General features: G+C 41.0%; 3 protein-coding genes across 6 annotated transcripts in view; 2 read left to right on the forward strand and 1 right to left on the reverse strand.

The window, feature by feature from the left end:
* Window positions 1-9: 9 nt before the first annotated feature.
* On the reverse strand, window positions 10-2853 carry ten1 (TEN1 subunit of CST complex). Its single transcript, XM_086210166.1, has 3 exons — window positions 2733-2853; window positions 1464-1621; window positions 10-1015 (listed from the first exon to the last, which is right to left on the reverse strand). The coding sequence occupies exons 1-3, from the start codon at window positions 2819-2821 to the stop codon at window positions 852-854; spliced, it is 411 nt and encodes a 136-aa protein (XP_086066292.1). The 5' UTR covers window positions 2822-2853; the 3' UTR covers window positions 10-851.
* An 85-nt stretch (window positions 2854-2938) lies between these two features.
* Window positions 2939-22313, forward strand: acox1 (acyl-CoA oxidase 1, palmitoyl). 3 transcript variants are annotated; one of them, XM_086211139.1, is made up of 14 exons: window positions 2939-3165; window positions 4211-4370; window positions 8167-8327; window positions 13498-13605; window positions 13748-13867; window positions 13986-14101; window positions 14890-15059; window positions 15227-15389; window positions 15919-16109; window positions 16762-16941; window positions 18503-18608; window positions 19107-19250; window positions 19547-19753; window positions 19991-22313. In XM_086211139.1, the coding sequence occupies exons 1-14, from the start codon at window positions 3057-3059 to the stop codon at window positions 20039-20041; spliced, it is 1986 nt and encodes a 661-aa protein (XP_086067265.1). In that variant the 5' UTR covers window positions 2939-3056; the 3' UTR covers window positions 20042-22313. The 3 variants fall into 3 exon arrangements, with proteins under 3 accessions (XP_086067265.1, XP_086067264.1, XP_086067266.1); XM_086211138.1 differs by lacking the exon at window positions 8167-8327 and adding an exon at window positions 11180-11340 and having other exon boundaries at window positions 19991-22312; XM_086211140.1 differs by lacking the exons at window positions 2939-3165; window positions 4211-4370; window positions 8167-8327 and adding an exon at window positions 8347-9447 and having other exon boundaries at window positions 19991-22312.
* Window positions 22314-24388: 2075 nt separating this feature from the next.
* Window positions 24389-24915, forward strand: part of LOC147257307 (inactive rhomboid protein 2-like) — a 29136-nt gene continuing 28609 nt past the window's right edge. The window contains exon 1 of one of the 2 annotated variants that reach the window (XM_086211134.1): window positions 24389-24444. The gene's annotated coding sequence lies outside the window, so the exon portion shown is untranslated. The other variant, XM_086211133.1, reaches the window with a different exon arrangement.

Here is a 24915-nt window from a genome sequence, read left to right on the forward strand (position 1 = left end):
AAGCTTTATTTGAACCATACACACATTTGACAAACAGCCCTGTGCTTCTCAATCATTTTATTCCGAGGTGACTTAATAATCCAATTGTTTACAATACTTGACAACTAAAATGCAGCAAACCTAAAAGACAGACGTCAACTGGAGCGTTTGCGATTCATACCTCGAAATTCTTTGCTGATTTAACACAAGTGAATAGAACTGGATTTCTTGATATTAGAAATACTAAAATGACATTTTCAAAAAGTATTTTTACTGACAGATTGGTAGCTTTTATTGTATGAAATAGCAGCACTCAAAAACTGTCTCAACTTCCATCCATCCATCCATTTTCTATACCGCTTGCCCGTTAAGGGTTGCGGGGAGGCTGGAGCCTATCCCAGCTGACATTGGGCGAGAGGCGGGGATTCACCCTGGATGGGTCACCAGTCCATCGCAGGGCCATCAGGAGCAATTAGGGGTTCAGTATCTTGCTCAAGGATACTTGGACATGGTCACCAGGGGGAAGTGAGGATTGAACCAGTGACCCTTCGGTTGCTAGACGGCCAGTCTACCTGAGTCGTGCCGCCCCTTGGTCTCAACTTGATATGACAACGAAATATAACAAATGCAATACATATTCACTATCTCATGGACCAAAACCAATCAATTCTTATATCAAAAATGAACTGGACAAAGTGCTGAAAACTGTTATGGTCGGAAGTAGAAAAGATAGTGATAGAACAGCAGGTAAACAAATCTTTTCCACATGACCAAATACTCATCGAGTCCATTTGAGTTTCCGTTAGCGCAAAACAGGCAGTAACTCTGGATTTACCAATTAGTATACTTGACATGATGAGAAACATGAAAAATTAAGTGTCAGATGAGGTAGCAGTCGGAGGTTGAGCAGCATCCTCCTGTTTGTTCTCCCTCTCCTTCAAGAAGCTCCTCTGCTCATTAATGGCTTTCTGTAGCAGAGCCACGTTTACGCCATCGACACAGTTGAGCACGCGGGCGCAGACCATCACATCAACTTCTGTAAGACACACACACACACGATTGCACAATTCATGTTCCTGTGTCATTTTAATGTCCATGAGAACAAAGAAAATACAAAGTCTGCAAAGATTTCTTTTTTTTTTTAAATTACAGATCAAATGCTGCTACCTCTAGTGTGTCTAAACTCACCTTTATATAATATTCAGATTCAACTGCCAGATATCAAACAGAACTGTTGATTTGTCACACTCAGTGGCTCAGGTTTCGAAGAACTGGACATTCTCAATATTATACATGTATGACATCATACTTTCAGAAGAAATACTTTTCAGAGATACTTTCACATCTGGTGACGAGAAATATTTCAGATTTATGTCAGTTTCTTGTTCGGATGATTTACAGACACGAGAGGAACTGCTTTTTGGGAATCTTAACAAAGTATTCAACATCCCAGAGCTGTAACAGATGAGAAAGTCATTGTTTACCCTCAATGCTTTCGATCTCCCCCAGAACAAAGTACTGAGCCCCACTTATGGGATTAAAGGGCTCCACAAACAAGGTGTTGATGACCACACGGTGCTCCCTTGAAGCATGCTGAGCTGACAGGGTTGCCCTGGACTGCTGCGCGTCGTAGCAGGTTAGTCTGGAACACCAAGCAAACCAGCAAAGGGTTTAATCAGCCTTGAAGATAAATCTCAACTGGCCAAAGACGTATACTGTTCTATTCATTAACAAGTCGTACAATGACGTCAGTAATTCATCCTCCAGTGAACAGAAACCGAGTACATTAACTCAGGTACTGTTCACGACTGTTTTGAGGAACTACATTTATTCAGATTTCTGTCTACGGTCATCTCTCGGAAATTCAATCAGAAGTCAAAAAATGAATTTTAAATAAAAATATTGCAGTTTTATAAACGATTACGCGCTGTTATAGATTTCACTTACAAAACCTTGGAGGACCCCCTAAACCCCACCCATCCCACTCGTCTACTCGACACACGGTGATGGAAACATTTATTGTCTATGCAGGATTTTCACACTAAAGTTGCAACCTGGGATCGCAACCTGAGGGGTAAAACCTGTAGATATCATCTGCCATACAAAGCATTTCTGAGGCGATTGCATGGTGACATCATTGTAATCGTTTCATGAGAAATTCAAAAATAAAAACGCTCCTCACAATTTTTAAAGCTAATAACATTAACGGGAAACTGCAGTTCGCAAAATAGGCTGCAATGTATTCGTCATGGGCAACATTTTTAGCCAATGACAGGCTCATATTACTATCATGGCTGTCGGCCAACATTATAGAATGATGCTTAAATGAAAACACTGTTTGCTGAGGGTCAGGGTTTAGTTGTGCTGGTTCAGGTTAGGGCTTAGGAATGAATAACTGTAACTGTGAATGTGCTCAATAAGGTTCAAGTACAACGGTGGTTTTGTGTGTGTGTGAGTGTGAGTGAGAGAGAGAGAGAGAGAGAGAGAACAAATCCCAGTCCTTTCAAGCGCATATTAAAACCAGATTTAAAAGTACTAAAATTGTAATAATTTTAATCAGACTGCCATCAATAACGATATATAAACTAGAAGTTGGCACTATTTAAAATATTCTATATATGTGTAATATTTATAAACTTGTATTATTTGTGGGAATAGGACGAAATACGATTTCTCAGTGACCGCATGAGGCTAAAGCTCAAGCAATTTTACTGGAAACCGAAGAATGAATTTGAGAGACAAACTAAACTCACCTGCCAAATGTCCGCACGGCTTCTCCCTCCAATACCGACCCAGACTTCACCTCCCAGGGAAAATGAAAAGCTGCAGCCGCGGGAAGCATCGTGGCTGATCTGTTCGCAGTTTGTGGTAATTTTCTGCATCACGCATGCGCGTAGTGACGGTTGCGGAAGTACTTATTATGTCATGTGACTTGCAGTCCTCCGCCTCTGTAGCTGCATAATAGAGCCGAGGTCATTTCTGGTTGGGAGGATCCGTCAGGTTGTTGGAAACTGTACAACACAGTTCCCTCCGCGTTTTTCCTCAGTCTAAGTGAAATTTTAGCCTGCTACATAGACATGAATCCTGATATTCTCAAAGAGAGGCAGAACGCCACTTTTGATGCCGAGAAACTGACCCACATTTTGGAAGGTGGTCCTGAGAAGACCAAGAGGAGACGTGAAATAGGTGAGTTGCACATGTCCCCATTAGCTCACGTCCTGTCCCGCTGTTGTCGTTTTGTCGACACTTGACATTTGGATGGACAGAAATGATGTTTACTAAGAAATAAGTGTTGTAGGGGGGCTGAAAGCTACCTGAAAACGATGCTTAAATCGGCGAACGGTTAGCTAGCAGCTGCCATTGATGTTTGTTGTTCACCAAAATCACTTTAGTGTTGTAACCTCTGTCGATATTAGCACAACGATGATGATGTTATGGCCCACCCTTAAAGTTATGGGGACATTTCCAGTTTGGTCTTCAGTTTCTATATACAGTTTTGCAATTACTTGGAGTTTTTTTGTGGTGTTGTTTTCTTTATCTTCTAACATATTGAAGGCAGCATTTTAGTAAAACTATTAGTAAATTATGTCCGTGGGGTCATGCATCTCAGGCACAGGGGGTCTCTGTTGACCCCTCAACCTCCAGTTCATCTTAGACAGTTTAGTATCAGCGTGGTTCCAAATTTCCAGGATTATTATCAGGAAATGACTTACTCAAATGTACCAAGATTAACAGAGCAATTAACAGAACAAATGGTTGATGGATTACAGGATGCTGATGGCAGCACAAGTTGTCAAGCAAAAAAAGACTCAGCTTTTAGTTGCAAATGCAGTTTTTGGATTGGGGATGAACGTTTACAATAAGTTTAGTCAGTAGCTGGTTCACACTTATTTTTTCTGGTATCTAGTGTAGTCTTCTCTGATTTATGTCCCCTCCACTACCAAAGACATTTTATTATGAAATAAAAAAAGAAACAGAACTTTTTAAAAGTTTTTCATCCTTTTATGAAACTTTAAATGAATTGAACCCAGCGTCATGTTATTTGCTGAAAGGCTGATAGACAGTATGAAGACTTATGTCGGCGGATACCAGTAGATGGCCGGTGAATCAGTGCCTCCCTACTTTAAAGGTTTTATTTTCCTGAATTTGGACACAGCTGTTGAAGAAAAAAAAGCTCTATAGAATAGAATACAATTATACATTTCTGATTTAATTTACTCTGTTGCTGCAGAGTCAATGGTCCTCAGTGACCCGGACTTTCTGGAGGAGGACCCAAACTTTTTGTCCCGCAGTGAGCGCTATGACCAAGCTGTTAAAAAGAGTGCCCAAATGATCCTGAAGCTGAGGGAGTATGGCATCGCAGATCCCGAGGAGATCTACTGCTATAAGAGGTATGTGGCGAAGGAACCATCATGTGAGGCCGACACTCAACTGGCTTCCATGTTGCAGATCCAGACAGATCCTCTGTATGCCATTGTGAGGCTGAGCGAGTCAAGCCCACACAGACAGTCAAAAACCACAGCACAGAAATAAAAAAAGAAGAAGTAAGAATCACATCATTTGAAAGCAACTGTAAAAAGATGTGTTTTGAGGTTAGAGTTGAAAAAGAGCAGTTCATCTGCAAGCACTGGGATAAAACCAGATGAAAGTCAGGGCAGTGACAGGCGGGGTTTTGATTCAACGACTCCGCATTCTCTCCAGTTCCAGATTCAGGCAATGTAGTGGCGTAAAGGTGCAGTAAATAAAGTCAGGGTGATATGTACCTGGATTGTGGGTTCACTCACGTGCAATACACCATCTTATATTTTCCAGATTAATTAAAGATATCAAAGGAACAAGGCATTTTACATCTACGGTGTGTAAAAGAATAACAGGACAGTGGAACTTCATGTAAAAATGAAGAATGTTGATTCTCTCTCCTCAAATGGGTCAAATATAGTGGAGCATTTTAACAAAGGTATCACATCCGTCCCTGTTCTGTCTCAAAACATTAATGTCTTCAAATGCAATGTTGACGTAAGTTACATAAATTGTAGCTTGACCGGGAAGCTCTGGAGTCGTGTGTAGACATTAAGTGAACCCACTCTGTTCGAGCAAAGGTCATTTTAAGATTAAAACTGTGTTAGAGGTTATGCAGGCTCATAACTCTCACTCGTTTTACAATATAATACATCACCCTTTAAATGAATTTCAACTTTGTCCAACTTTCAAATGCATTACTTGTTAAAACTTTTTTGTTGTTGTTGTTTTTTTTTGGGTGTAGCTCCCACCTAAGACCAGGTGCTTTACCGTTTTAGATACGTGAAGTGGGAGACTCACTCAGAAGCAACATTTTTGTATGATTAGAGTGTCAAGTTTCTAGTGTGCTTTGGTTTCAGTGTTGGCCATTGTCTATGTGATTGTCATTTTGGAAAAATGCTTTATCTTACACAGTGGCAGCAAAAGTAACTCTCAATGTGTTTTTGTGGAAGTCAGAATTCAATGTATGCTTCCTTTGCCCACACGACAACCTTCCTCTGTGCTCCGTGGAAGTCAGTTAACCCCTCATCCATTTTACAAACAGAAATCATAACCTCGTTGGTAATACGTGACAACATGGTCATCAGCCCAACCCCGTTTTCATTCTGCATTTCCAAGATTTCTGTTCGCAAATTGTAGTTCACAGTTAACATCTTTTTATTCTGATTTTAATTACGAAGGTCTGATCTGATTAATGACACTAGTAGATTGCTTGCCCAGCTGTGTGTCCTGGTTAGTAGTAGAGCTCTAGTAAATTTCAAGGAATGCAAACCCCTTTCCTACCCCCCCCCCCCCCCCCCCACTAACTAGTATCTGTTTTCAAACTGAACAGCTTCAATCAGCATTCACTCCCAGTGAGGGTTAGGGTTATTACTATTACAGCAAGCAGTCAGAGCTCCGCTATCAACAATATACATGCAGCCAGTGAGAGCTTATTGTTTCCGCCAGTAACTTTCGTGACTTCAAACCAACCTTTCTTTGTTCAAGATTCTCTCTAACATCTGTCAGGCCGTGTTGAATTTGAAAAACAGAAAAACTTGTGGTGCTTTTTTTGACCACACCTTTCACTTTAGCTTTGTGGATCGATAGCGGTCGTAACGTCAAATGTGACACGCAACAGAAACAAGCAAACCGGGAGCCAACTCCTTTTCCACCCACAATGGGAACCTTAATCAGTCAACCTTTAAGATTGGTTTTATCCGGGATTGAAAAACCTAAAAATGCAGAGGGCAAATGATTTAATTAAAAGTTTCATTTTTTTTTTATATACTGATGACACATGAAGCGTTTTATTCCTTTGTCTTGATTACTTTCGATCACATTTTAAATGACAAACTCGGATTACAATGAAGTGCGATTATCAGTGATTTAGTCGGAATTACGATGAAGTGAAAAGTGACCAGAAGTCATTGTCATTGTTACAGGGTGATGAAGCTTCGATTGGGAGTGAAGCAGTTGGTTTGGTTTGACTAGAAGAAACCAACCTTTTCACTTGCCACTGTCTCAGACACGCCTTGATTAAACTAGTGCAGTATAATACAAGAGCCATGCCATGAATCTTCCCTTCAGGAGGATTATTTTTCCTTGAATCTGAATGAGAGAGATGTCTGGCTGGGGAAAGCCTGAACCCACACACGTCACAACCACATGACCCTCAAGAGTACAAAGATTGCCAAACGCTCCATTAAACAAATAAGTGATGGATGGTTTATTTCAGGATGCTGCTGGCGGCACAGGCTTCATGGCTGCCTGCTCCAAATGCCCATACTTCTGTTTGTTTGTGTTATTTGTTCGTCTTGTTATTTACGGCCGCTTCATTGACAGATACTTTTTAATTCCACAAAAACAAGAAAAAAACAAACAATACAATTTTATGAAAAGACTTTTTACATTCGGCTGCACGGTGGTGCAGTGGTCAGCACTGTGGCCTCACAGCAAGAAGGTTCCAGGTTCAAGTCCCGGCTCCATCACAGGATCTTTCTGTGTGGAGTCTCCTTGTTCTCCCTGTTCCTGTGTGGGTTCTCTCTGGTACTCCAGCTTCCTCCCACAGTCCAAAGACATCAAGAGAGGACGAGGCTGATTGATACTCTAAATTGACCGTAGGTGTGACTGTGAGTGTGAATGGTTGTCTGTCTCTATGTGTTGGTCCTGTGATGGACTGGTGACCTGTCCAGGGTGAACCCCGCCTCTTGCCCGTAGATGCTGTGACCCTTAACAGGAATAAGTGGAAGACAATGGATGGATGAATGGGACTTTTTACATTCACAGTTAAACATTTGCAACTACTGTCATTTAATGCTGTCTTATTTGTTGATATTGGCCAAACAGGCTAATTCTCCCTGTTACCAATATGTGACTGATAAGTCTGTGCATCCATACTTTGGATGATTCAGGGCACAGCCACACCAGGACAGTCGGAGAACTCGGTGCACTTGGGCAGGGAATGCAGAAAAATTTCACGCCTTCATTTGGTTTGGTTCTCTTTCCCGTTGCACTTTTGAAAGTGGACCAAAATGTCCGGAACATGTCATGCAGTTATAACAGCAGCTTGTTTGGGGTGGTACTGCCTGAAACGAGCACTGACCAGGAAGAAAAAAAAAAGCACAATGAAGAAGAAAACCTGGCTCATCGATTGGCCAGGACTAGAAACGGAAATCCATCCCCTTCAGCTGGTTTGTTCACCTCTTGTTCACTTCCTCTGTTTGGTTCGCTGGATTGTCCGTTTGCATTTCCCACCGCAAGCGAACCAAGACCCATGTTTTCAGGCGGACCGGACCGCTTGTTTGGGCTGCACCAGAGTTTGGATGAGCTTTCACACCTGCCCAAACAAAGCAGTCAATTTGAGGAAATGAACTCTTATCCATTTAAAGCGGACCAGACATCTCTGGTGTGTAAGTGGCCGTATTCTCCTGTAGGAGCGCAGCTGTTGAGGAACCATATAGAACAGGGGTTTTTAAAGCCTGACACTGTGGGCTGCTTTTTGGCAAAGCTTGAAATATGGCTCCCAAATTATCCTTCTTACCTTCCTTATAGTTTACATGACTTATTTTGTTTTCAAGGGCTTCAAAACAGAGTGATTTCACCAAGGAGTTACAGTAGTTTCCCAACACTTGAATAACAGCACGTCTAACCTCCAGTTGTTGATCTTGTTACCTTTCCTCCACCCAGTATGGTTAAAGGAAATCAACCTGACGCCCTGGGACTGCACTTTGTCATGTTCCTCCCAACCCTGTACAGCCAGTGTGACCCTCAGCAGTCCAAGAAATGGTTGCCTCTGGCAGAGTCCTTCCAGGTGCTGGGCACGTATGCCCAAACTGAGATGGGTCACGGTCAGTCCAGGACTTACTGACTTCCTTGTTGTTTAAAGGCTTTTGAAATAGGAGGCTGAAAACTTGCAAAAATTGGAATTGTGTTGTAGCCTCAACCAATTTGGGGCAATAAAAAAAATTGTGTTTATCACATGGAGTAGTTTTACTGATTGCTTGTATGTGTTTGACAGATCCAAATTATGCAAAAAATTCAGAGCTGCTCATGTTTTGCTGTAATTTTTATTTTAGCATGAGTTGGTAATTTCTCCCTAACACTCCTATATAATTTTAGCTGCATTGTCAACTGTACTGCATTAGTGTCGCCCCGTACAACCTCAGGATACATAGTCTCCTAAAATTCAATTGATCCCCATTCCCTTTTGCAAAATAATATTCAAAACCCTGTTATGATTTTTATCAAAATTATTAAACACCAAAATAATATTTAAAGTAACAGTTTGGCCAACAGCTGATGCCCTTTCTTTTGTTCGTGTGTATATTCTGTTTAATTATGCCCCCTTTATTGACAGACAAATTTGAATCGCAAAACAAGAAAACAAAACCCACAAATTTTATGAAACCTCATTCTACATTTACAGATAAATATTTACCGCTACCATCATTTAACGGCATCTTATTTGTTTATCAGCTAAACAGGCCAATATAGCCTTTTAGCAATATGTGATTGATAATTCTGTGCATCTCTACGTCATTTATTCTCCTGTAGGAGCGCAGCTGTTGAGGAACCATATAGAACAGGGGTTTTTAAAGCCTGACACTGTGGGCTGCTTTTTGGCAAAGCTTGAAATATGGCTCCCAAATTATCCTTCTTACCTTCCTTATAGTTTACATGACTTATTTTGTTTTCAAGGGCTTCAAAACAGAGTGATGTCACCAAGGAGTTACAGTAGTTTCCCAACACTTGAATAACAGCACGTCTAACCTCCAGTTGTTGATCTTGTTACCTTTCCTCCACCCAGTATGGTTAAAGGAAATCAACCTGAAGCCATGGCCCTGCACTTTGACATGTTCCTCCCAACCCTGTACAGCCAGTGTGACCCTCAGCAGTCCCTGAAATGGTTGCCTCTGGCAGAGTCCTTCCAGGTGCTGGGCACGTATGCCCAAACTGAGATGGGTCACGGTCAGTCCAGGACTTACTGACTTCCTTGTTGTTTAAAGGCTTTTGAAATAGGAGGCTGAAAACTTGCAAAAATTGGAATTGTGTTGTAGCCTTTTTTGGGGGGGGGGGGGGGCGTGAAAAAAGGAAATTGTGTGTAACACGGGGAGGAGTTTTACTGATTTCTTGTTTGTGTTTGACGGATCCAAGTTATGCAGAAAATTCAAAGTTGCACGTGTTTTCCCACAATTGTTATTTTGTAGTCTGTAAATTCTGCCTAGGGTTAGAATATTTACAGCTCAAAGAAATGAGGGGAAAACTCAGTAATCACAGTCGAACACCAAGTTGATTCATCCTGTGGGATATCAGTCTGTCTGATCGGGAAGTGGAATTGATTGTGAATTGATTTGATCTAATCTGGTGCTACTGAGAGACAACAGGTGGACAGGACAATCAACAGTGAGACAACCCCCCCGAAAGAGAATGGTTTTGCAGGTGGTGGCTGCAGACGATTTCCCTCTCTTTATCCTTCCGGACTGATTTTTCTGAAGTTTTGCTTTTTTTTTTTTTTTAGTGCCAAGTCACTGTTGGTAGCATGAGGCAATGCCTGCAGCTCACTTAGGTTCAGGCAATCCAGCTACTCCAGGATGGCACATCCGTATGTGCCGTCACAGGAAGGTTTACCATGTCTCCCTGTTTCCAGCAAACATAATGAAATTGAAATCAAAAGCAATATTTTGTTGGGTCATAGACGTGCTTGACCACATTTCTTTTTACTTGTTGCTTAACTGTGAGGAAATCCACACAGTCGTGCAGAAATATGTGGCGGCCCGTGATGAGGTTCTGTTCTAACTGAATATCCCTTTGTAATGTGAGAGGCTGAGAAATCCATGGTCCGAGTAAGTAGGCCAAGCCAGCTATTGTTTAGTGCTTCTCTATGATTCAGCCAAGTGGATGTTATTTGCATTTTGTCCATGCAAAGCAGGATCAAAAGCTTAGAGCTAATGTGCTAGTCCTGGTTAATAAACATTTTATTTGCATTTGTATTTTGGCCGGTATATATTTTCAGACCTAATCTTGCCCCCTCCTACTCTGTTGTTGCCCGAAGGGTGTTATTTTCATTCTTGTGTAGCCATCATTATTTGCCAAGACTACCGCAGTATCTAAATGTCAGAACATATCTTGTCATTACTTGCATAAAAGGAGTAATTGAACCTGTGAGATGCATGAAATAAACGGATGAGGGGGGCCAACTTTGGTCCATATTCAGTTCATTGAAAGCTTCAATTAAAAGTTTGCTGGCTTTCAGGTGGCGTGTTGGCAGACTCGTTTTCAATCGGGTAGTGAAGAACGAGCCATTCACATCTGACCAGTTGGTGTGAATTTGGCCGTAAATGTAGCCAAATCAGTGGAAAATGCAAATCAGCTCACACATGGGAGTTTTTGCATGCAGCTACTGAAAAGACATTTAAATGAGTGATGTATCAAACCCAAATTATGACCATATGATCAAATCATCTGTTTGAATGCGCATGACATGCTCACAAACTGTTGTAATTTCTCTTTCTCCTCCGCTTTCACTGCTTGTTTTCCCAACTATTTTCTTTTGCATTCATCTTCACTTGGCTTACACTACATATAAATTGGCTTTAATCAAAAATGCTCTATTCATCCTTCCCCTCCGTGCCTTTTTTTTTTTTTTTTGGCATTATCATATGGTTTTCTTTTCCATTTGCCCCTGTCCTGTGTGGCCTAGCTGTGTGCACCCAGGCAGGCCAGACCCCTTGGATCTGCATCTGGGGATGTTCCTGCCCACACTGCTTAACCAGGCCACCCCAGAACAAATGGACCGTTTCTTCATGCCTGCCTGGAACCTAGAGATCATCGGCACCTACGCTCAGACTGAGATGGGCCATGGTAAAATACCCGACAGTGGAGTCCGAAGTTCCCATCATGTTTTGCACTAGACAGTGTTTTTTTCATTAGGCCTCACCATCAGGAAGCAGGGACAATTTGATTGATTTTTTTTTTTTTTTTTAGTGCCATAAGATAACCTCTTAACTGTGCGGTAATGATGGAGACAACATGAAAGGAGCGGACTCACCTTCTGGTCTGAGGTGTGAATGCATTGCCCTTAAAACTGCATTCTTTGTAATGGCCATTAGGGGGCATCTCTGCTTGAAAAATAGGTTACAAGTCAGAAAAAAAAACTTCTCACTTGATCTGTTGCCTCAGTAAGCATTTTCCTAATGAGATTCTGGTCTCAATGACTGGTTTCAAGCCTCCTCGATTCAGCATGATTAATTTAAAAATTCTAGGAAGAGTTACGAAATACAAACGACATATTACTAAGTTCTAGCATTGTGATCGAAACTTGTTTTCGGCAGTCAACTTGTCCTCTGTCTTAAAAAAATGTGTTATTTTTAAATATCAAAGTCTATTGTGCGTAAGCTGAAATTTAGTCAGTGCTTATCAATACTGCCATCAAAACAAGGGAAGCATGTTATAAAGGGGGGGGGGTAAGTGAGTAAGTCAAATACATTTTCAGAACACAAATGAGAGCTGGAGTGGCATTGGCTTAGCTACTAACATCATAAACCATAACAATATCAGCATTGCTGCTTTTATTTTGAAGTCAAGATCACCACACTGGAAGAGTATTTAAGTCAACTGTAATCAGTAATAATGGCAATGGCCACTTGTGCTGAATTATAAGCGAGAGTTGCATTTTAACACTGGAATAGTTGCAATTAGGGTTAGTTTATGTGTTTGCATTCTAATATCCGTTGAATTTGATTTGAGAAAGTTCACCGCATGTCGAAGGTAAAGAAAATAATCTTATTTATTCATACTCATACAAGTTAACATTATGCTGACAGCAGCCAGAATATCCAATGAAATCACTGAACAAACTGCATGTGGGCAGGACTGCGTCAAAGGAAGATGGAAGCTGGTCAACTATGATCTGAAAAACATCTTTATTAAGGCTTAGAGATTGTCTTGGGCTACGGACCAGATCCCATCACTGAGACAGGATATCTGATCTGCAAGCACTACATAAAATCATAATCTTAAATTCTGCTAGTGCCACAAATCCCTTGCAAGTATTAAATGAATCAGTGACTTCTACAGATCACCTGCATGCTCACAAATGGGTTTATGTACGCACAATACCTTTGTTCGTTGCGTGGGTGTAAATTCCAAATTAATCAAGCGTCTGCATGCTTCTACCCATGTTATATATGTTTATAGATCTGTCAAACATCTACAAGGTGCACAATGTTGCTTCTTTATGTTGGACCCTTTTCAAAGGAGTTAAAATAATCACTTTTTATTTTGGCCACAAGAACAGAACTTAAGCTGTATACATAACTCAGCAACTGTACAATACTTAACAACATCTCTGCAATCAATCCCCCCTTTATGAGGATCATAAGGTTTGGGTTTTATTTAATCTGTTTTATAAATGCAGGAATAGGTACTGTATCAAACACAGCAAACGGAAAACAATAGGATGATCAAAGTATGCAAAATAAAGGCAAATGACGGACTCATGATCAACCAAAATTTGGCTGAAACGACTGTAAGACGATAACTGTTGACTTTAGATTTAAAGGGGCTCAGCACTGTTTTGTAGTCTTGTAGTTTTGTAGAATTTTGTTCTGGATTTTGGAAGCATAATGGTTAAAGGCAACGTTTAGCAATGGTCCTCTCAAACAGATGCAATTAAAACAGGATCCTCATGAGGGCAGGATTGATTGCAGGGGTACTGTGTCTTATGAATTGGCTAAATGCATATTTATGCATATTTTACACTTGGATATCTCATTTTTTGTTCTCTGTTTAGATGTTTTTGGTGTGTTTTATTCATGTATGACTATTTAGTATTGTTCTATACTATATCGTTGATGAATCTTTCCATGTTTTTATGGGTTAGTTGTTTTTCTTCGGTAGTAGTGCCACTGGTGTACCTGCTTAACAGACTTCTGTCTTGCTTTTCCACTGTGTTCTCTGAATGCTTCTGTATTGTGTGTATATTTGTCTTGTGGGCTTGGATATTTTGTCTTTGTTTAGGTACTCACCTCAGAGGGCTGGAGACCACTGCCACATACGACCCAGCCACGCAGGAGTTTGTCCTGAACAGTCCTACAATCAGTTCCATCAAATGGTGGCCTGGAGGACGTGAGTACATTCACATTCCCGGAACCGATTTTGACGTTATCTTAAAGACGCTGTTCTTTCATTTTATTTCAAGGGTGAGAAATCCTTAGTGGCACACAGGGCAAACCAGTATTAACCCCCTCACTCTCTCTCTCTTTTCTAGTTGGGAAGACTTCTAACCACGCCATCGTTCTTGCCCAGCTTTATACTCAGGGAAATTGCCATGGTCTGCATGCTTTCATCGTACCCATCCGTGATATGAGCACACATGAACCCCTGCCAGGTAATTGCTCTGTGTCATCTTCCTCTGGATGTGTTTTTTTGTTTAGTTGAAAGCCAATCCTGTGTCTGTACCTTACTTTGTATTCCTCATACTTGTGCTCATGCTCCCTGTCTTCTAGGTATTGTGGTTGGAGATATCGGACCCAAGTTTGGCTTTAGTGAAGTCGACAACGGCTTCCTAAAACTAGAGAATGTACGAATACCACGGGAGAATATGCTGATGAAGTATGCCAAGGTAATCTCATTATTTTGGTGATACTGTAAATTAAGAACAGCTTTTCCCAATCAAATAAATTTATGGATGGGGATCTTGTGTTAATGGTTTGCCGTATAATTTTTATGGCTATTTAATCTTTGAGAGTGGTTTTGAAGTACAGCTCAACTATTTGAGGGGTTCCATGCAGTTCTTTACAATGAACTTGAACTAAAATTCATAAGCAGATATTTGATATTAAAAGGTCTCAGTATTGTAATTACGGTTTGCTGAGTGACACTGATTGTTCATTCAAAATGACCTAATTACATCCAGCTCTAAAGAAAAGATTGATTTTGTGAGCTTGTGCAGCACATTTCATTAAAGCACAACTCACAAATGCAGCTTTTCCTAGAAATGCTCCAGCACCTTCCAAGGATGGAGCCATATTGGAGTGAGAGCCAGAATCAATTTTTCTGAGAAATCTGCACTGGCAATTTCCCACACCAAGGCAGAGTCATCTTACAGGGAATTTGCCGGGAAGACTGTTATTCAAATGAAAGCAGGGACATTTCCGGGAATGACGTACACAGTATTATTGCCCATCGTATGTCATCTTGCCCACCTATTACTGGCTTTGACGTGTCGTGTAAAAAGGTACAAGAAGCAAATCATCTTTATTGGAGCTGCATGTACGAATAGTGAAAGTCAATAGTAGTCCTTGGATGGTTTCCCCATTATTTTCCTGAGAACTTGGTGTGAAGGAGGCTATAGGTTTGAATTTAACCACTGAAGTATCTGCAGGTACAGTAATTTGGTTTGTCCACTAGGTGGAGCCAGATGGAAGCTATCTGAAGCCGCCCAGTGCCAAGCTGACCTACGGTACCATGGTATTCATCCGCTCCATAATTGTAGGCGAGTCAGCTCGGGCCCTCGCCAAGTCCTGCACCATTGCCATCCGCTACAGTGCTGTTCGTCGGCAGTCTGAAATCCGCCCTGGGTCAGTCATACACAGAGTCACCTAAGCAAATCCCTTTGAAATCATTGCAAAATGAAACAAAAAAATATGTTTGTGTGTGCTCAACCAAGTGAGAGACCTGAAAAATAATTCCAGTTGTAATAATTTTGGATTTCCTAAAGATTTGACCTTGTTAAATCCTCTTGCAGAGAGCCAGAACCCCAGATCCTGGACTACCAGACGCAGCAGTACAAGTTGTTCCCTCTGCTGGCAATGGCTTATGCCTTCACTTTTGTTGGCCAGTATATGAGCCAGACCTACCACCGCATCACCGGAGACATTAACCAGGGGGACTTCAGTGAGCTGCCTGAGGTACCGAGTGGAGATCCTGTTCAGACTCAACACACACACACACACACACACACACCTACACACACACACACCTACACACACACACACACACAGTAAAAATTACAGGCCACCCGAATTCCACAGACACATCATCACAGCATGTACAATGCCGTCTCATTTTGTCTTGTGCTTTATGCAAACAACAGAGGGGGGTGTTTCACTTAGTGAACATCTTGCTTTTGTTGTCGTATTGATATATTAGTTTGATAGTCTACTGTGTTACTAATCCACTCAAATTTCACTTCCAAAAGCTGCTATTCTAAATCTTTTCCTTTTCTGTGTTCAGTCCATACAGTATCAAAATAACCCATATGAAAAGAATGAACTTTAACAAAGTATTTACTTGCATTTATGCACCTTTTATAGTGCAAAATCTCCCCCTCCCCTCCTGCTACCCCATCGGAAACTTTGCCTCAGACTCTGTAAGTCCATACCATGTGTGAATGCTTGTGTGAAGTTATTTTCACCTTCTTTAACCTCCCATCTACAGCTTCATGCTCTGTCAGCCGGTCTGAAGGCCTTCACCTCGTGGGCAGCCAATTCTGGCATTGAGGTGTGTCGCATGTCATGCGGTGGCCATGGCTACTCTCGCAGCAGTGCCTTGCCAGACATCTATGTTGAGTTCACACCTACCTGCACCTATGAAGGCGAGAACACAGTCATGATGCTGCAGACTGCAAGGTACAGAGTCTATCGCCTGTCAAGCTCGCCGTCTCTTATGAAGACATTAGAGTGAACATTACTTGTGCCTGCAGTTGGGCTGCTTCTACACACATACACTCATAAAATAGTACGTGCACAGCCAGAGGAATTTGCTGTTTCACCCAATGATTGCTGTACGTCGCTTTGGACAAGAGTGTCTGCCAAATGAAATTGTAGAATTGTAGATTGTATCTCACACTTGGAACAGAATGAGAGAGAGACAAATATAGACATATACAGGCATAAACAAGCTCCCCCTCAGCAGCCCGTCCATACCACATTTGCAGTAAATGCACACTCCTCCCACAGCAATTACAAACACAACTCACAATACAAAATAGAATCTGTTATGGGCTGTTTTAACGGCCCTGGAAAGGTCAGCAGGGACAGTTTCAGAAACCTGATTCCTTACACTTTTCCCTTTTTAAATGGATATTAGGTACCTGGAAAGGAAATTACACATTTCACTCTTATCTGACATGCTCACTCTTACAATGAAGTACACACGCACACACAACGGTTTTGTGTGTGCTTTGAATGATCAGTTTTCACAACTGCAAACACATTGTTGACTGTTGATTATCTCATGTTAGATTGTACCACCTACACTGTTGTGTGTATCTTTGTGCAGGTACCTGGTGAAGAGCTACAGGCAGGCTAAAGCTGGCCAGCAGCTTAGCGGAATTGTGTCATACCTGAATGAGTCAGCGCGTCAGAGAATCCAGGCCCAGCCCGTCGCATCGAGACCAACCGTGGTGGACATTAATGACCTGGCCAGTTTGGTGGAGGTCTACAAACTACGAGCTGCCATGTAAGAGACGAGGACGGACTAGGAGGAAAGGACCTAGTTAGCCTTAGCCTGGTCTCAGTTTCCAGGCTTTTGTATTGGACATTTTGATTTATGTTGTGAAGCAGTTGATATTTTTGTTTGAATAGTTCATTGTCTTAGGGCGCTCCTACTTCAGCCCCCTCCTTCTCAACTTGTGGTTTCACAGTATTGATGCTGCTTGTGAATCGCCATTCAGTGTTAGGATATTGAATATGGACATCTGCTACAGTCTTGATACTCTGGAAGAGCGCGGATGCAGTGGGCATAGCATTTTTCAGTGTCAGGTCTTGACGTTGGACAACTGTCAACATTAATCATGCTTAAGATTGAATCTTTTTCGCCAGAGGAATCTGCTTAATTCTACTATTCATTATATTTCTGCTTTTGTTCTTTTTACTGCCTGACATGACATTGAGTCCTGATCACATCTTTATATACTGGCAGACTGTGCCACATCTAAATCCATTTGGCCGTCAGTGTCAGCAGCTGTGTCCTAAGGACAAACAGTGTCTGAGCCAGTCTGGTGGAGGGGGACCAAACATGGTCTCTTAGTTAAGAGGGAAATTCTGATTGTGTTCATGAGCCAGGAAACATTTCTCTCTCTCTAATAAGATCCCCCTGAACATTTTGATTAATTTATTCATCTGAAAGATATCGATTGGTGATCATTTATGTATGAAACATATCTTTTACAGTTCAGGGGATACTAACAGGTGCTGCTGTGCTCCTCTCACAGCCGCTCGTACAGATGCCCCCAACCAAAGACTCTCCCAGCAGTTTAATTATTAAACTATATATTTGGGAGGGGCACAGAAAATTATTCAGTTGCTGGGAAAGAGTGTAACATTTAACACGGTGCCACATTACATAGACATATAAAACTGTAATAATCAACTTTTGTAATATTAATTTTACGCAGAGAGTGAGCTGCCTGTCAGTGGCAGCATAATGATGATGAATGTGTTGGAACAACCAGCTAGCAGACTGTCTCAACATTTTAATTTATTTCAGCACAGAGTGACATTCTGATACATGTTTCCCATTCAGTGAGTTACGGTTTGTGGCCCTTAACAACAACATTATTGACATATTGATTTTACTGTGTTGATTTATTTTACTATTTAAAAAGGGTAAAATGTTTCTCATTTGTAGAACCGAGTGCAGCGTATTCAGCCATGCAGCCACTGTCTCAGCATATTGAGAGTCCAGTCCCTCTGTCTGCGAGCAGTCGGCCCTGCCCTGCTGGACCTGGATAGAATATCAATTACCTTGTTACGAAGGCGGTCGTTGCTGTGAGCAGGCTGGCAGTATCAGACCTGCACATGTAACATTTCTTAAAGTGTCACTGAGTCATGTTTACTGACTGACAAGATTTGATAGTTTGAGTGTTCGCAGGAAATAAGTGCAAACTAAGACTTTTGATGTTTAAGTCAAAGATCAAAATGTGTGGACATCAAGTTGAAGAGACGTGCACGTACACAACGTCTAGGATTTTTGATAAGTGTGTGTGTGTGTGTGTGTGTATCTGTGTGTGTGCGTGTAGTTTGGTAGAACTGGCAGCAAAGAGCATCCAGCAGGAGTTGCAGCACAGGAAGAGCCAGGAGGATGCCTGGAACAACAGTGCTATCGACCTGGTCCGGGCCTCAGATGTAAGTCCACTTCTTTGTCTTTAACCTTATACCATAATACTCAAATACTGCAGTGACAGCAATTTGCCACATCGATTACCCGTCTTTTATTGTTTTAAGGACTTAAAAGTAAAATGAAATCCTTGGTTGAATATAGCATTTGCGATTCGTTCTTTAAATCTCATGTGTTCTAGATCTGCTTTCCTTGATGTCATTTGTTATTTTCAAGGTACACAACTAAAAAGTATTTCCTTGGGCATTATTGTTTGTTCTTGATCTATTTAAAAAAAAAAAAAAGTTAATGTGACTCAGTTTAAACGTATTTATCTAAATATAAACAAGTTTTGGCATCAAGAAATTGTACAATCACATATTTGAAAAGATCTTCATGGTGTGAAATTTGCATACACTGCATGTTGTTTATTGGTATATTTAGTAGGTGGCAAGACAAGGTTCAGAAATATTTCCAAGTCTTGCTCCTCTTAAATTCTTTCTTTTCTTCCTGTTTCCTGTTGTCAGGCCCACTGTCACTATGTCGTAGTGAAGCTCTTCACTGACAAGCTGGGGGAGATTGGTGTCACATCCATCCACTCCGTGCTGTCAACTCTGGCTCTGCTCTACGCTTTTCATGGTATCACACAGAACTCTGGAGACTTCCTACAGGTAATGAATACAACCAGTATGATTTACACACTCCCACAACTGTTGCTCACTGTTTCGCTTCTTATGGAAAAACTAGCTTCAATTGCCTCTTTGTGTGTTAGCAAAGCGGGGGTCTTTGTGTGTTGGCTCTGTAAGCCCTTGGCGGTTGTTTTTCAATTGAGAATGACATAAGACTGACTTGCTCTGAGGCCTGTAAATGTTCCCGCTGCGTCTCGTGTGTGTTTCCTCACTGTGTGGGCAGTTGCATGTAGTCCAGCAGCACATCCTCATCTACATCTCCCTCTGTTTTATTTCAGGCTGGGTTGCTGAGTGCGCCTCAGATGCTCCAGATTTCTGTTCGTATCAAAGAGCTGCTGTCTCAGCTGAGGCCAAACGCCGTGGCACTAGTGGATTCCTTTGATTTCCACGACCGGAGGCTCAAATCAGTCCTGGGACGATACGACGGGAACGTCTACGAGCACATGTTCGAATGGGCGCGCCGCTCCCCCCTGAACGCCACAGAGGTCAGCCTTGGTCTGAGGGGTTAATCAGTATTTGTGACAAAGAAGGATTCTCATTTTCAGATCTTCTGACCTTCTCAATTTGTGTGTTGGATGTTTTTATTTGATGACAGGCAGGAATTGTAGAACTCATGCTTTTTTTTTGTTGCTAAGATTAGCTTCCACTGTTGTAGTCTGAATGTACACGTGTCTAATTTTGCTCATGATGTCAACTTCATGATTGCTGTCTTGCGTCCCCAGGTGCACGAGTCCTTCCACAAGTATCTGAAGCCCTTGCGTTCCAAACTGTGAGCTGACCCTTGAATCCTGATTCCTGTCACTGCAGCATAGATAGATGCAACGTTCGAAGTACTTCATCATATCACTCGCCATCTGCTGGTACTTGGTTGTCTGACAGAATCAAGCCCCTCCTACTTCATTCTCAAACTTTGTGGTCATTGAATGCAGTGGGGGTGCTGCAAAGGCCATGCTGTACTCTTATATTAAGTTTCCTCTATTAAATGATGATTGCGGAGGGAATTCTGTACACACGGGGGAGACGATCTTCAGATAATGTTGTTTTGGAGGGGAGTCGAAACCAAACCAAACATGGGAATTCTATCTAAAAAAGATTTCTAATGAGGATATTGTTTTGAAACCCCTTCCAACAGAATCGTTAAGAACACTAGAAATTAGACACAATCTGCACTTCTCTGTAGAATAATTCCATTGCAAGTTTTGTCTTCATCATTTCTTCATTCTGCTCTGCTGTGTGCCTCATGGCTCTCCCGTGTGTGTGCCAGACAAGTTGGAAATGCCAACTCCTTTTCTCTAACAAGAACAGAATGTTACTATGAATATTACATAATAAAAGAGGGCTTCATGTTAGGAAGAAGGAAAAAAAAAAGACAGCAAAATCATTTGTGGTTGTTACTGTAAAGACACAGCGATGCTTGTGGTAACTGTCAAGGGGCATGACCTCAGTCGATGTTTGTTGGCATCATGAAGGAATTGCATAAGGTTGGTAATAACAGCCAGTTTGAAATAACCTTGTAAATGAGGGCAGTGCGTCAAGTAAAGATGGATGAACATCTCCCTGTTAAAGGTTATGGTGATACTGTTTGACCTAATACATCTTGTATTTGAACAGGAATAGAAAATGTCCTCTGAAGCTGTTAGCTTGCATGTTGCACCGTCCTAACAAGTTGATACTGCGAGTAGATACTTTTTTAAAGTCACTGTCCTAGGTCGTACCAAACCGAGTGGTCCCTTTAGCGTGGGAAAAGGCGGGTAAATCAATTAATCAGTCTATTTATGTTCCATCACACCTACAGTACCAAGTTAGGGTGCTTGCTGAAAGAATGAGATTTGAATTGGAAAGAATGAATCCCCGCTGCAAGGTTCTGAGACTGGAGCTCCATGAGTGTATCTGCTCGGCTCTCTGGCCGACCTGCATGCTACAGTGACCCAATATCTGCTTTCAAGGCACAAAAGGGTATTACCAGACAAGCTGGGCCGGCACTAGCTTGTTCAGACTAAAATTACCGCCTAACAACTCACCCCTATGTCTGACATTGCTTTACTGGTCTCACCCACATCACATACATTATCTCTGTGTGTGGGTTAACTCTGTTGATAGCGGCTAAGCTCAGTGGGGAGGTTGGAGGTTTGCCAGTGACCTTTTATGTTAAAAAAATGAAGAACTTTGGGGCAATAAGTCCCTAATCAGGCTTTCTCATCAGTAGAGTTAAAGGCAGTTCAATGTTCACGTCTATTTCAATGCGAGAGAGTGTTTTTTGCAGATTTAAGTTAAAGTGGGTGTTTAAAAAGCACCTGGCAAGAAAAGTAAAGGAAAAGTAATCTATGTTGGTCTGAATGTTAAAAGGGCCAACCTCCATCGATTTTTTTTTTTTCAACCAAAAGAGAAAAATTATACTGCAAAGGTTCAAATTCCACTGGCTGAATTATTCTGATTCAAATATGACTGACACGCGCAACATTTTTTTCTATATTAAAGCTTGAGTAGTGTTTTTACAGTGACAGAAAAATGGTTAAACTTTATTTTAATAATTGTAATTCAACGTGGAAAACCGAAATGAATTTGTTGATGGATTTTATTTCCTCAAATGGCAGTTCATTTTTTTTATTTTTTTTGGAAATGTAGATTAATGATTCATAACAGCAAAAGAACATTATATTTCCTGGACACAGTTTGTAATAAAATGTAGTGACTGTGATGACACTGACGGTTGGGAGAGCTTTGATCTAAGATCTCACTGTGAACTGTAACAAGGATTTGTTTTCTTGATCTGTGCCTGAGGAAGTCGTCTTTCCTTAATCCAACTGAAAGTGTGTTTCTTTTTCTAGGCGGTTAGCTTTTTATTTCTGTATTTACAGATCTTTAATCCATTATTTTCTGCAGTAACATGATTATTCATAGGTAACGACTAAGCTGTCAATGCATAAATGTATGATAATTCGTTGGACATCCCTTTGTTGAATATTGATAAATGTTTTTAACTGATTTTACTTGGTACATGTAAATTGTATAAATAAAAATGAGCTAATCAATAAGTGCTATGTTCATCTGTCGGGATAAACTGGCTATGCCTCAAACGAGTTGACTAACTGAATTAACTCTGCTCTACAGTTTAGAACGTCCTGAATTCAGTTCGTCATATCTGGATGGGGATCCTCATGCAGAAACGAAACGGTTCCAAATTTTCATAAAAAATGTCACTAAATAATTGCGGGCGTCAAATTGCATATGGAGCTGAGTTTACTGGCCGAGGTAGGCTCTCCTCAGGCTGAGTAGGTGGGATATTTTCAGACATTCATGTCCCTCGGAGGTTGTGCGGCCATGTTGTACAATTTTTCTCTACGGCCAACAGTATTTGTGATTTTGAATTAAATGTTTCAGCCACAGTGGAGAGATTACTATGACAGACGGGAACTAATATAATATATCTAAATATCATGCTGTTTCTTTATTGTTCAGTACTTTGAGGACTGAAAAACTGATAACACAACTCAGCCCAACCTTTTGCCATGAAGCACATGTTAGCATTTTAGCTCAGCAACTAGATCTGCTAGCATGGGGGTAGCTGTGCTCACCCTTAGAGTCCCGGGAACAGACTGCAATCTTTTAACATCATTGTATCAGCTAAAGAACTTAAAGATACCCAGTCAAATATCTTTCAAAATTCCAGACTACATCAATGTACAGATTTAATTTTACATGTTTAACTTCTGGACACCAGTTGTTTCTCGCTACGCTATAAAATCTGTTCTTTCATTGTGTGCACCTGAGGCTTCCGATTTCCACTTTGATGTGTATTCTGACCGTAATAGGCTTCAAATATCTTTAATGTCACAAGGAGCACCTCTTGAAATCAAATTCTCTGTGAGCAAAGAGAAAATTTACAATTTCACCAATGAATGTGAGAACTGTCTTCAATTGTCAAACTCTGCACATACGTGCAGCTCCAAAATTCAACTGAGGAAACCAAAGGCAGGGGCACATTTTTGCCTGGAGGGGGACTTTAATGAAAGAAGTAGCAGTACTTGGAGAGAAGAAGAAGAAAAAAAATCTACAATTCCCAGCCCCATCTGCTTTTATTTAGCTCAATGTTTATGTCATTGGTGGTAACTTGGTTTTTCCACTTCATGGCAGGGAGTGAAATATAGAATGGCTGGTAGCAGCAACAGTGTCAGTTATAAAATAACTGCTTTCCACTGTGAGAAAAGAAACAGAGGTGCACGACTGTATTTAATGAAGTAGTAAATAAGGTTCATGTAGGAAGTTTCCATTTCCTTTACTGGAGTGAAGGCATGAATATTTAGATGTAGTACACTGGTTGAAGACAGTTTTTAAGTAAGAAGTATTTGATATTGAGTTTATTTAAGTATCAAATGTGAAAGTATACATTCTACATAATGTTTGTGTAATCCAGTGCTATGGATTCGAAAACAGACAAGAAATGACAAAGTATGAATACTTAGTTGCTATGCTTAAGTAGGTTTTCAGGTATTTGCTCTACTTGACTATTTTTCTGACAACTTCTTACGTTCTATATCTAAAAAGTTAAATAAGGCCTTTTAGCATTTATGCATGAATCTTTAACATGTTAATAAAAAAGTTGTGCTTTTGAGCACATTTAAGAGCCTTTACTTCTTTGCTTTTACTTGAGTACATGGGCTGATTTAGGATTTCTATTACCAGTCCATTTTTACATGAGTGTCTGTACTTGTTGAGTCATGTTCTGTTTACCTTTGCCATCTCTGATTATAGGCCTATCGACATTTGCTCTTAGTTTTTTTCATACATAAATGCATATATATGTACATCAATCTCTCTCTCTACGTATAGATATGCAATACTAATACTAGTACTAGTTCTAAACGTAAGTACAAAATTGATGTACCTGTTGAATATTTCTATCACAAATGTGCATAGAATATATATGATTACAATTTTTTCCAAAGCAATAGGGTTCAGATAAATGTAGCAGTAAAAAGCACCATATTTCTTTGAACTGTAGAGGAGTAAAAATAGAAATATTCAACATACATACATAGTATACTGAATGAGTAGTATATGAATAGTATACTTAAGTAGAGTACTAGTACCAGTAGTAGTACTAGATGGCTGGAGCACCACGGAGGGCAGTGCTGATGGAGCAAGACGGGCCCAGCTCGTCTCCTCTGGAGTTGAGGTCAGTGCTGACTCCGCCCCCTGTTCCTGCGTGGATCCGCAATCTAGGATGTTGGAAGACTGAAAGAGGGAAGTACGAGTGACACACTGGTAGAAAGTAGCCTTCAGTATTGTCGTTTTTCGGATGAATACTTCCTTCTAATGCATAGTAGACCGGCTTGTTCTTCTTGGAGGTGAGTGGAGCTCTCGAGCGTCTTTGAGAAGGTTTGAAAAGTGACTGCTAACAGAAGGTCAACGGTCATTATCGGCGAATTAAAATGTAGAGATATTTTAGAAAAAGCCCGTGTGGAGGTACTGTGATAGAGGAATGGCTGTGGTGTTTGGGGTCACATCTTTTTGAGTCCAAGCTTCCTTTTTTCTGTTAGTTTTTGCGTTGTTTTAAACGGCTAATGTAAGTGTGGGTTCGCCCGGAGCGGTCGTTGTCATCTCCACGAGCCCCCGATGCAGCGTGCCTCAGCAAGCCCTTTGTTGC

Source organism: Aulostomus chinensis, chromosome 8, assembly GCF_037954235.1.
Source record: "Aulostomus chinensis isolate RoL2024-O1b breed Wild chromosome 8, RoL_Achi_v1.0, whole genome shotgun sequence".
NCBI lineage: Eukaryota > Metazoa > Chordata > Actinopteri > Syngnathiformes > Aulostomidae > Aulostomus > Aulostomus chinensis.